This window comes from Drosophila virilis, chromosome 4 (assembly GCF_030788295.1).
Source record: "Drosophila virilis strain 15010-1051.87 chromosome 4, Dvir_AGI_RSII-ME, whole genome shotgun sequence".
Lineage (NCBI taxonomy): Eukaryota > Metazoa > Arthropoda > Insecta > Diptera > Drosophilidae > Drosophila > Drosophila virilis.
This window is the reverse complement of record NC_091546.1, coordinates 1594982-1606334: the sequence shown is the minus strand read 5'-3', so window position 1 is coordinate 1606334 and position 11353 is coordinate 1594982. Positions and strand designations below refer to the sequence as shown.

General features: G+C 42.5%; 3 protein-coding genes across 4 annotated transcripts; 1 reads left to right on the top strand and 2 right to left on the bottom strand.

Moving 5' to 3' along the window:
* Positions 1–63: 63 nt before the first annotated feature.
* On the top strand, positions 64–960 carry LOC6635665 (large ribosomal subunit protein mL62). Its single transcript, XM_002059164.4, has 2 exons — positions 64–389; positions 452–960. Exons 1-2 carry the CDS (start codon positions 234–236, stop codon positions 899–901), a joined length of 606 nt encoding a protein of 201 aa, XP_002059200.1. The 5' UTR covers positions 64–233; the 3' UTR covers positions 902–960.
* On the bottom strand, positions 891–4818 carry LOC6635664 (uncharacterized). Of its 2 annotated transcripts, none has more exons than XM_015169024.3 (4): positions 4038–4818; positions 3817–3966; positions 1779–2733; positions 891–1102 (listed from the first exon to the last, which is right to left on the bottom strand). In XM_015169024.3, exons 1-4 carry the CDS (start codon positions 4586–4588, stop codon positions 971–973), a joined length of 1788 nt encoding a protein of 595 aa, XP_015024510.1. In that variant the 5' UTR covers positions 4589–4818; the 3' UTR covers positions 891–970. The 2 variants fall into 2 exon arrangements, with proteins under 2 accessions (XP_015024510.1, XP_002059199.1); XM_002059163.4 differs by having other exon boundaries at positions 3817–3969; positions 4038–4815.
* A 530-nt stretch (positions 4819–5348) lies between these two features.
* Positions 5349–10840, bottom strand: snsl (snustorr snarlik). Its single transcript, XM_032438820.2, has 4 exons — positions 10695–10840; positions 9216–9350; positions 6123–6209; positions 5349–6052 (listed from the first exon to the last, which is right to left on the bottom strand). The coding sequence occupies exons 2-4, from the start codon at positions 9277–9279 to the stop codon at positions 5493–5495; spliced, it is 711 nt and encodes a 236-aa protein (XP_032294711.1). The 5' UTR covers positions 9280–9350; positions 10695–10840; the 3' UTR covers positions 5349–5492.
* Between the last annotated feature and the right edge of the window lie 513 nt (positions 10841–11353).

Below are 11353 nucleotides of genomic sequence, written 5' to 3'. Positions count from 1 at the left end.
CCACAAATTCAACAGCTATTAACAGCATAGCTGCAATATATTGATTTAAATCGTAGTTTAGTTTAAATAATTAACTAATTGCCGGTGCAGTCAAAAGTTTATTTTGTCCAGCTTCTCGTTCTGACCACTTTTAGCTGACGCAACGCCAGCCCTGGCATATCGTTAGTTGGCAACACTGGCTTGTAGCTGTCGTAATAGGCCGCTTGCATTTAGTTTTATTTAGTTTTAAAAATATGAATAAAATAACGCGTGCTTTTATTCGCGTATTGCAGCACAGCAATAATTCGTACGCGCTCCTCGGTCGCCAGCTATCATACAAAAGCGATTTGTCGCTGGACAAGATCTATCCAAATGCGCGCCTGCAGCTCTTCACGCCGCCACCGCCGCCGGTAAGTAACGGGATATATGCCGTTATTATATAAAAAGCGCGGCTAATTGAATTGATTTGCAGCCCGGAAACGGAGGCAAGTTCAATGGCTATATACCCATGGATAAGCTGGAGATCACGTACAGTCGCAGCTCCGGCCCGGGCGGCCAGCACGTGAACACGGTCAACAGCAAGGTGGACGTGCGCTTCAAGCTGGCGGAGGCACAGTGGATACCGGAACAGACGCGCCAAAAGCTGCTGCAGGTGCTGGCCAACAAGCTGAACAAGGAGGGCTACTACTTCATCAAGAGCGACCTGACGCGTTCGCAGCAGCTGAACCTGGCCGATGCGCTCGAGAAGCTGCGCACGATTATACGCGCCCAGGAGCTGGACGCCCCGACCGGACCCAGCGAGTTGACGCTGGAGAAGCTGCGTCGTCGCCAGGAGCGTGCGGCCAGACAGCGGCTGCAACTGAAACGCAATCGTGCCCAGATCAAAGCGGAACGCCAGGCGCCAAGCGGCATAGATTTTTAAATGATTTTTTTTTTTAAATTAACAAAAGTTTTTGTTACATAAACATTGTTCGGTACGAATGCACTTAGACTACTTGTGGAGCAACTCCTCTGCGGCCGGCGTCACCGTAAAGCGTGGCGCGGGCATCGCAATGACAGCGTCCAGCGGCGAATGCAGCTCGTGTCGATTCCCATGCGAGGGCATGCTTCCAAAACGCGGACGCTGCAAAGAGAGCGAAAAGCAGGCGGAGTTAATTAGCGAATTCGCAGGAAGCGCAGCATGTTGAGCTGCTCTGCTGCCGTCCTGCATTGGCTGGAGCTATCGAAGGTACAAATACCCCCAAAGAAACTTCCTCAAATGCGTTCACGCTTTCAACAAATTGTTAACTCTTTTGATACTAGGATCTGAACTTGGCAGGAACAAGCCTTTAAATGTAGCCCAAACCCTTTTGATGCTATCAGTTCCGCTTGAGAGCCGTCTCACCCAGGCCCAACCTATCTATTGTCTATTAAGCCTGAAGCTAGTCGCAGGAGAGGCACATGGAAGATCTATAACAATTTTCATACCAGTTGCTTTCTTATATGCTAAGCTCCTGTTCTGTCCCTTTTGATGCCAAGACATTTCATCAAGAACTAAATCCACATTTCCAGTCCAATCTGGCCTGCACAAAGGTCCCCATAAAAAGATTCCTACAACAATCTTTGCCCATTTTTATACCGGATGGAATCTTTCTACAGTTTTTTTTTGTTGGTGAGTTGAATCATCAAACTGTAAATCGAGGCTAAAATTCTGCTACTCCCAAGGTCAAATAAGATGCCAAGAGTTGACACAAGTCAAGTGCCGGACTCGCAGGCTTTTTGCCAGCATGTAGATTTTGCTGTTGGAGTCAGTTGCTCACCGGCGTTTGGGCGTCAGCGATGCGCAGCGTATTGTGCCGCTCGATGCTGGCGGGTGGCCGCCGCTCGGGCGGCTTTGTCAGTGTCTGCGTGTAGAGCTGCTCGAGGCGCTGGATGGCAAAGGCGGGCGGCAGCTGCGTTGAGAAGCTGTGCCGCATGCTACGCGGCGACCAGGTGTGCTGGTAGGCGGTCTCGTCCAGATGTCGCAGCAAATTGCCGTTGATGACCTGCTTGTCCTCCTTGGTCAGGTTGGCCAGCAGCTCGTCGATGAGCGCGGCATCGCCGCGCGACACCTTGATGTCGTGCATCCAGAACTGGCGATTGCTGCGCCCGATTACGGGCGCTATCTGCTTTACCTTGAGCACCAGAATGCCCATCAGGTAGACGCACAGCACATTGGAGAGCGTCAGGCACATGCTGATGCTGCCCAGCACGGCCAGCTCGGTGCCCTGATGCTGCGAGTACTTTCTCGACTTGACCACGTTCACGTACAGCGTGTCATCGTTCTCGTACAGCTTGTAGATGCAGGCTAGGGCCCAGAGCAGGCCCGAGTTAACCGCCGGCGGCAGCAGTGATGCGGATATGGCCACGCCCACCAGCGAACCAATATTACCGCCCAGTATGCCAATGGCAGCCGCCGCACCGGAAGGTATGGCCGTAAACAGACCCACGATCAGCGAGTGCAGATCGCAGCGTGACAGCATCTCCTCGGTGAGGCCCTCGCCAATGCCGTACTTCTTGTCCGTGGTGCACACGACCAGGCCGAACAGAAATCCCACCAGCGTTGCCAAGAGTATGCCAATCAGCTCGTTGCGCATGCCCAGCCGGCGCAGCGAGCGCTCCTCGATCACAGTGCCAAAAATGGCAGCGATAATGGGACCCATCAGCGGCGAGATCAGCATGCTGGATGCAAGGAAAATGGTGCTGTTCTCTATCAGTCCAAAGGAGGCCAAGGTGCTGCAAGGGTTGAGAACAAGGAGTGCATATGGTGGTTAGAAGGGAATCGAGAAGTCCAAGCGGAATGGGAGCAATATGTAAATGTGCTCCAAGGATTGCATGTGGCATGATATTGGAGTACATTGAATAAAGGGAAGTGCTAGCCATTTCGGAGGATTCTATAAATGCAGTGTTGTCTATCAACGCTCAGGGAACGAGGATTCCATGTGATATGCCATTGAATTACTAAGTAGAAAGGAAATATGGAAATATTATCTAAATCGAAGGATTATGTAAACGGACTAGAGAAACTGTTGGAATATCAGACTACCAGAATTGTGAAATATCTAGCTACTTTATCAAACAATTATCACAGAAAGGATCGGCCGATAAATTGACGGAATATCGTACTATACTATTCCATATGTGTGCCATGGAAGGAATCGATCGATCAGTGGACTTTTCTTCATATTATATTGCCACGTGAACAATCGATCGATATTTTAAATGCATTCGATATGATCCTATCGAAATTGGAGAACTTTGGAAATGGACTTTTCAAGATAGCTTCTGTGAACTGTCGGAAAATCGGACTACTATATAGATGGACTTTTCGGCGAACTATATACAATTGAATTTCTAGGAATATCGGACTACTATAACATATATATATATATATAACGGCAATAGGAACAATCCTTCAAATGGTAAGTTGAAAAATCTACCATTTTCTTATCAATATACATATTACAATATATAGATATATAACATCGATATATATATCTAAATTAAGCTTGACTCTAACGAACTCTACCCTGTCAATATCGAAAAAAGAGCAAGAAGCTTACAATGCTTTTGTATATGGAAAGAGGTTCTGTCTGTCTTTATGATCTTTACAATTGTTCTGGCATATCTGCCAGACCCTAAAGCCATGTGTCCACAAGGGCATTTAATCTTTGGCACGGACTCGTCATATCTTAGCCCAAGCTCGCACTAATTAGCTTATCTTATCGAGAACGAAACGCTAATGAGTTTTAGGAATGATTCGCAGCGGCTCTGATGGGTGCTTTGGGCATATGTTAGGGCATTTCGGGTAGTCCTTACGCTGCAGAGACGAGCAGGATGCAAAAGTCAAAGGTTATGGCCGCATCCTGGCGGACATCGCGCACAATTTGGGCCACGTTCAGGCGGGAACGCACCGAGTTCATGAATCTGTTCCAGGCGCCCTGCTTCTGTGCATTCTGATTGTTGTTGCTGCTGCAAAAAGAGTGCATGTTCACGTTAGCTGAGCTTGACTGTAGCAGCTTGAACGCAACTGTACTTACTCGTTGGGCGCATGCCCAGCCGCGGGCTGTTTGTCAGTTTCTGTGGGATAGGCTTTTGAGGCGATGCAGTTCATCACTGCAACAGAGGAGCCCTCCCGATCCCCAATGCCCCATTGCTGCAGTGCATCGTAGAGATTCTCGTAGACTTCATTGAACTCCAGCGCAAAGCTTATCTGATAGCTGCTGCCCTCCATGCTGCGCAGCCACAGCGCATTCGATATGCCAAATTTGCGCAATATCTGACGCAGCACGTGCTCCATGGCGGTATCCAGTGGCAGCTCCAACAGTTCCCTGCTCTCCGCAACATCTGTCAGCTGTGTTGGTAAACGTCCGCTGGTCCCGGCCCCGGCCCCGGCCCCGCCTACGCTGCTGTTTAAAAGGGGCGGCGACAATTGCTGTTGGCCCCTGCGTGACTCAAACAGCTGTTGTGATCTCTCCGGCTCCCTTGCCCCCTGCTCCTGCAGCTGACGCCTGTAGGCCTCCTTTAGGCGCTGCTCCTCGCTGGCCGTGGGTATTGTTATTGTGAAGAGTACGGCGGGTGCGTCCAACATTTTATTCAAATATTTGCTTATTTAACAAAATACACACACACACACACTTGTACATACATACATATACGCTCAGACATGCATACATATACACTTCTTACGCACACGTTATTTTGTAGTAAATAATCTTGGTTTTTTTTTCTGCGCACAAAATTACGAACGGGCCGTCGCACGTTTTAACAGCTGCGACGATCTTCTGTGCACTGGAAAGCGCATTTCATTTGGCGCCTTCTTCTTGTTGTTCTTGTCCGATGCATTCGCCTGATAACGGTTTTTCCTCAACGCTGTTAAATACACGTCTGTTACGGGGTATGTTAAGTGGCTCACACACGACACAAGTGGCTGTTAAATACACGTCTGTTACGGGGTATGTTAAGTGGGTCACACACGACACAAACGGCTGGCTGCATTGCGCTTGACTATGTTGTTGAGGCTATTTTCTATAACAGTTTTGACTCAACGCTGTTACACGTCTGTTAAGCGGTATGTTATATGCTTGACTATGTTGTTGAAGCTATGTTCTATAACAGTTTTGACTCAACGCTGTTAAATACTTTGCTGTTATTCGCTATGTTGTTGGGCCCGAACATGACACACATTTGACTGGCTGCATTGCGTTTAATTATGTTAACAGCAACGTACACTGTTAACTTAACATTTGCATGCAATTGTCAAAGCTGTAACGGATATTTGAATTTCATATCTAAAGCAAAATGTTTTCTCTGATTAGTTTTAATATTTCATATATATTTAAAATATTAGATTTTTTTTTATATTTTGTGTTATTTATTAGTTTAAAATATTCTGCAGCAACCGAACTGACAAAACTTGATTTATTTACAAATACTTTTGATAAACCCCGCATATTTACACACTAAATATGTAAAATTTAGAGTTAGGTTACAAGCTAAGCCTCTAGACTGACATTCATGAGCTCCTTGGTGATTTCGGCCCTGCTCTTTGTGGGCTTGCTGTTGCCCAAGGAGTTGGTGTCCTGTGCGAGCGCAGGCGGTGGCAACTTGAAGCCACGCGGCGGGTCCAAATTGGGAGTTTCAGCTGCAGGTGGCTGCTCCGTAGACGTTGATGGCGTCTCTTTTGTGGCCATTTTGTAGAGCAGCTGCAGCTGCTGCACTGCATCCGTTGCCAGGGCGGGTCGCGTGGGCAGCGCCAGCTTTGCGGTCTGCTTGTTGCCCGGCTTGAGCTTGGCCTTGGCCGGCTGCGGCTTCATGCCCTTGGACCAGGTCTCCAGCCAGCTGGCCGCCGTGCGCTCGGTGCTGGTCAACAGCTGCTGTTGACGCAGTTGCTCGCGTTGTTCGCTGGCGCTCACCTGGCGCTTGTTAAAGGACTGATCGTCCTTGCTGGGCTCACCGAGCGGACGGGTGTTCTTTTGCGGTCCCAGCTCGAGCAGCACCTGAAAGTCCGCATGCTCGCCCAAGCGAAAGCCAAAGCCCAGACGCGAATCGGTGCCTGTCAAGAGATATGTCCGCATTGAAGCTGGATTTATTATGGAATAACTATATACCCTATATAAACTGACCTTTTTTAATGGGCGGTATATTGGAGTAAACCAGGGAGAGCGCCGATTGTAGTTCCTGCGGCACTATAAAACCATTCACATTCTCAGCTGCCAAAGAGAAATTAAATTAAGAGATTGAGAAAAATCAAATTACTTAATTTCAGCTTGATAAACCTTTGTCAGATTGTTTTCAGAAAAATAAAAGAGAAAAGTATGATAAAAAAGTACGCTGGTTCGAATCTCAAGCATTGCATTTGGCGCTGTTAATCACGTTGCATGTTAAGGGGCCCACACACGACTCAGCTCTGTTAAACATATTGCTGTTATGGGGACCATACACGCACTTTGCTGTGACAAGCACGCGCAACTATTACCTTTTAATTACATTTAATAATAATCTCAGGATAAATCTTAGCCAAGGCATTCTTAGATCTTATAAATATAGATATATAGATCTATAAAAAAATCTTATGTATGGACACACAAGAGATAAGTACTATGAAGCAGGATGCCGGTTCGAAGCGCAGGCACCTGAAACTGCTTGTAACTATATCCGATAACTTTTATTATAATCTCAAGATAAATCTGAACTCTATTAACTAACTAATCAACTATTATCTTCAGTTAGTAAGTCTTAGATCTTGGTTCAACTCCAAATGTGCTAATTTCCAGCTGTTTTATTGCGCAACAAACCAATTTTAATGTGCTCAGTTTTTTTGGGCTTGGTATGCTGTTCGTTTATTTTGACAGCTTGATATGCAGCCGACCTGTTTGTTATGCGGCAATTAAATTTGCTGCTGTTTTTTTTTTTTAAAACAAAGTTTATAGGTCTATGATGAATGTGGGAATATTGTGTAATACTTTAGGAAATTAAGCGGCGTCGCCCGTTCAAATGCACAAGTTGGAAATATTCACTTGGTATGAAATTCTTTCTCGTAAAATTGTAATATTTACTTATTGCTGAATACAAAAATGTAGTTTGATAAACGAGTTATACAAATTGCAAAGGGCTGCCAGATTTGAACTGGCGACTGCACGCTTCTTGGCTCGACGTTTGCACATCTTTAGCTTCAACTTGGAGCTCGTAATTTCCAAAGCTTCGGTTGAGATTCAACTTTCTTAAACAGGAGATATTCAATTCTATCAATACTTCAACTAGCCCAAAAGGATATCGAATATTTCAATATGCTAGAGTGCATATTGGACATCAGAAAATATATAGCTCATACGGCTTTGTAGTATTATAATATACAAGAAATCGTATTATATATTTCTCCCTGACTCACAAAAAATAATTTTTCTCGAATAAAGTCTTGGAGTACAGGAATGAAGGCTCTCTTCGAGTCAAAAAGGAACAAGTCATCTATAAGTTTTTAAGCTTATTATTCACAATCATAAAAGTACTTAAACTTGTTTTGGTTCAGGGTCAGGCGCTGCTTTGCTAAGTGCAAAAGTGCAAACCCCTTTCGAGAGAACTGACCTCTCACAAAAATACACAAATGATGTTTTTGAACCTCAAGACTGTACTTTGATCTAATATTCTACACGGCAAATCGCTCAAAATTAATGAAGCAATAATGAATTCAATTCGAGTGGCTCGCCATAGACAAGAGATAGCTATGTGTATATAAATTTATAAGACACGAGAGAGTCGCTGACGACCTTGACACAAAGACCGGCAACAGCTTTGGACTGAAACGAGCTGCGGTCTGGTCAGGTCTGCGTTTGGGTCTGCGCTTGGGTCTGATCTGTGCCAGACCAAAGTCTACAGTTTGGCTTCGCTTGGCTAGTTGTCGGACCGGTTATTGCAGAGGCATGAATTCAATTTTGGTTAGTCTTTGCTTTTGTAAATGTGGAGATACACTCAAAGAAACAAGAGGTGTATACTGATTGAAACAAAGACTTCTGTTTGACGACTTCTGTTAGGCTTCTGTTAAACAAAGACTTCATTTTCATAATATCGATAACTATCGATTGTAAGTTATCGTTTCTTGAGCATATATTGAAGATTTTAATAGCTAGCTACAACAAATTTGGTATGTCGGTTGTCTTATATAAAACATAGATAAAAAATGATTCAATTTTTGTATACCCACCCCCGTTTCTATAATAAGCGAAAAATACTCATTCTTGCGCCGTGGTATATACACAGTTTTATATGAAATACTTAAGCACTGCAAATTTCATAAAGATCGGACTATAAGCAACAGAGTTATTAGAGAATGCATTTCCCATAGATAGGGTGGAGGAAAAGGAAGAAACAGCTGGAAGAGTGTGTGTGTGTGTGTGAGTGTGAATAATTGTGTGTGTGTGTGTGAATCTATCTATCTATCTATCTATCTATATACATATATATCTATCTATCTATCTATCTATCTATCTATGTATCTATGTATCTATGTATCTATGTATCTATGTATCTATGTATCTGTCTAACTATCTAACTATCCATCTATCTATCCATATCTGTCTATATATCTATCTATCTATCTATCTATCTATCTTTGTATCTATGTATCTATCTATCTATCTATGTATCTATGTATCTATGTATCTATGTATCTATGTATCTATGTATCTATGTATCTATGTATCTATGTATCTATGTATCTATGTATCTATGTATCTATGTATCTATGTATCTATGTATCTATGTATCTATGTATTTATGTATCTATGTATCTATGTATCTATGTATCTATGTATCTATCTAACTATCTAACTATCTAATTGTCCATGTATCTATCCATATCTATCTATATATCTATCTATCTATCTATGTATCTATATATCTATCTACCTATCTATTTATCTATCTGTCTATCTATCTATCCATCTATCTATCTATCCATCTATCTATCTATCTACCTATCTATCTACCTATCTATTTATCTATCCATCCATCTATCTATCTATCTATCCATTTATATATCTACCTATTGATATATCTATCTATTTATCTATCTGTCTATCTATCTATCTATCTCTCTCCCCATCCATCTATCTATCTATCTAGCTGTGTTCTAGGTTTCGTTTCTGCTCGGGCACTTTCAAGTAAGGAACTCTTATAAAATGTATTTAAGAAGCGCCAATATTTTCTCCCAGTGTACTTACATTGCAGCAGGCAAAGCAACAGCCAGAGGCTAACAGTGAGCGGCAGTTGTTTTGGCCAAAACATGATCAGCTGTCGAAGTCTTTGTGGCTAGCATTTAGCGAAGTAGCAGAAACGGTGTGTCTAATGTTAAGAAACTGTAAAATACACACACACACAAATACACACACACACGATTACAACATTTGGCTAAAAGTGTGGCGGGTTTTGGCGGCTTTTGGGGCTGGTCAGCGGTGCGTCATATGAAAAGGTATTTCAACTATGTCCCAAAAGCTGCGCCGCGTCGCGATATGCAAACCGTTTGCCTTGTGGCTTCAATAAAAAGCGTCAACAGAAAACAGAAAATAAAAAACCGAAAAAAAAAACGATGGCAAAAAACTGTTTGGAAATCACTCTCACTTTTGTTCAATGTGCCTTTTCTTGTTGTTGTTGTTTCATTTTTTTTTTCGACTGTTTTTGTTTTTGTTTAGGTTTTGCCAACAGCGTCAATGCGCTCCATGTGTTGTTATACCCTTGCAGTGGGTATTTTAATTTCCAAAGGCGTTTTGTAAAGGCAGCTCCTTGATTGGATTTGACTATTCGATATAGAAATGGGTGATGTGAATGGGTTCTGATGTGCCTCAATCTGGTTGAAACTTGATGAACATTTGTCTTTTTGCATATCTCAAGCCCGGTTAGATTTGATTACCATAGCATATAGTTTCTGTACTATTAATAGCTTGAAAATTGGGTGCTTGTAGAATAAAAATAAGTCGGTTTTTTTCTCAGCAAAATCTCATGTGCATCTGTTTTCCTATATTCTCTGCGATCTCGCGTATGAAATCCTGGTAATAAACGAAGTTTTTTCTCATAACTCATAAATCTTTTAATATATTTGTTCAACAGACTGAACTGACTATAAAGAGAATCTCAACTGAACACTGTAGCTTGTGTAGGAAATCTTGTTGATACTCAGCTAAGAAATCAATTAATATATTTTAGTCAAAGCCTTTAATAGAGAGCTCCACGCGTACTGCGGATATTTAAGATTGAATCTACTGTATATAAATTAAATTTTCTGTTTTCATTTGATATGCCCATGTCTGCAAGGGTATTTAAACTTCGACCTTGCCGAAGTTGACGCTTCTTGTGGCTTTTTTTTTTTGGCTTAATTTCAACTATTTGTTGCGGCCTTGTCTTGAGCGTTGTTTGGTTTTGTTTTTGGAATTTTGTAACTCTTATTTGTATATAAGTATTTTATTTTATGGCTGTAAATTTGATTTGCACTTTTTCTACTTCTTAAAATGTTGCTAATCAACGGCGCAAATAGCGTTGTTTTTGGTTGAAAATGAAAGCGCGCGCGCGCGTTTTCGTTTCAAGTTGTTGAAAACAAATTTTCGTTTCGATTTCAATTTCGTTTTGAGCCCAAAAATAAATACTGTGCCCCTTTTACACCAGCCACATACAAATGGCCTCATAATGCGAGCTTAGGCTTTGCTTACATTTGTGTGTCTTGATTTTATTTATTTTTATTTGTATTTTTATTGAATTTTATTTTTGTGCGCACATTTTGGTTTCGCTTTGACAACCTGCCCGGTTCGCGGCTGCGGCACAACTGAAATGGAGAGTGGCACAACTTGCAACACGGCCTCAGCCCCAGTTCAGGTGCCAGCTTCAGATTCGGCTTGAGCTGGGGTGGAGCGCTCGTAAAACATCACGTAACACGCGCATACCCTGTAGCTGCTGGGTAAGCAACAGGGCATAATAGCTGGGTGCACATGTATGTCACAGACAGAATTGATATGCTTCTGGTTTAAAGTATTTGCCAGATAAGCGAGTTAGTTCGTCTCTTATTTAGCTTTTATCTGCTTTACCATGTTATCGATAAATATCGATTTTCAAGGCTTTTTTCTAAGCTTATTTTCGAGCTTAGAGCTACAAACTGGAAATAATAACTATATATTCTTATGGCTTATCCATTTTCGATATCCACGCCATTTCCGGCTAGCGATAAATATCGATTTTGAATCAAGTTATCCTAAGCATATCGCGTAACTTATTAAAGCTAGCGACTGCTTTCCTTTTTTTCGATATCTATCATTTTCTTCATTATCATTTTCACAATTATTTTATTCATATACCGTACATTTTTTAATCGAGA

Excerpts from the sequence above, each read along its gene's own strand:
- LOC6635665 (XM_002059164.4), top strand. The coding sequence starts at position 234 with ATGAATAAAATAACGCGTGCTTTTATTCGCGTATTGCAGCACAGCAAT. Across the intron at positions 390-451 it reads TCACGCCGCCACCGCCGCCG|CCCGGAAACGGAGGCAAGTT; the intron begins GTAAGTAACGGG and ends ATTGATTTGCAG.
- snsl (XM_032438820.2), bottom strand. The coding sequence starts at position 9,279 with ATGTTTTGGCCAAAACAACTGCCGCTCACTGTTAGCCTCTGGCTGTTG. Across the intron at positions 6,210-9,215 it reads GTTGCTTTGCCTGCTGCAAT|CTGAGAATGTGAATGGTTTT; the intron begins GTAAGTACACTG and ends TCTCTTTGGCAG. Across the intron at positions 6,053-6,122 it reads TATACCGCCCATTAAAAAAG|GCACCGATTCGCGTCTGGGC; the intron begins GTCAGTTTATAT and ends ATCTCTTGACAG.
- LOC6635664 (XM_002059163.4), bottom strand. The coding sequence starts at position 4,588 with ATGTTGGACGCACCCGCCGTACTCTTCACAATAACAATACCCACGGCC. Across the intron at positions 3,970-4,037 it reads GCTGGGCATGCGCCCAACGA|CAGCAACAACAATCAGAATG; the intron begins GTAAGTACAGTT and ends CTCTTTTTGCAG. Across the intron at positions 2,734-3,816 it reads ATCCTGCTCGTCTCTGCAGC|CACCTTGGCCTCCTTTGGAC; the intron begins GTAAGGACTACC and ends CAACCCTTGCAG.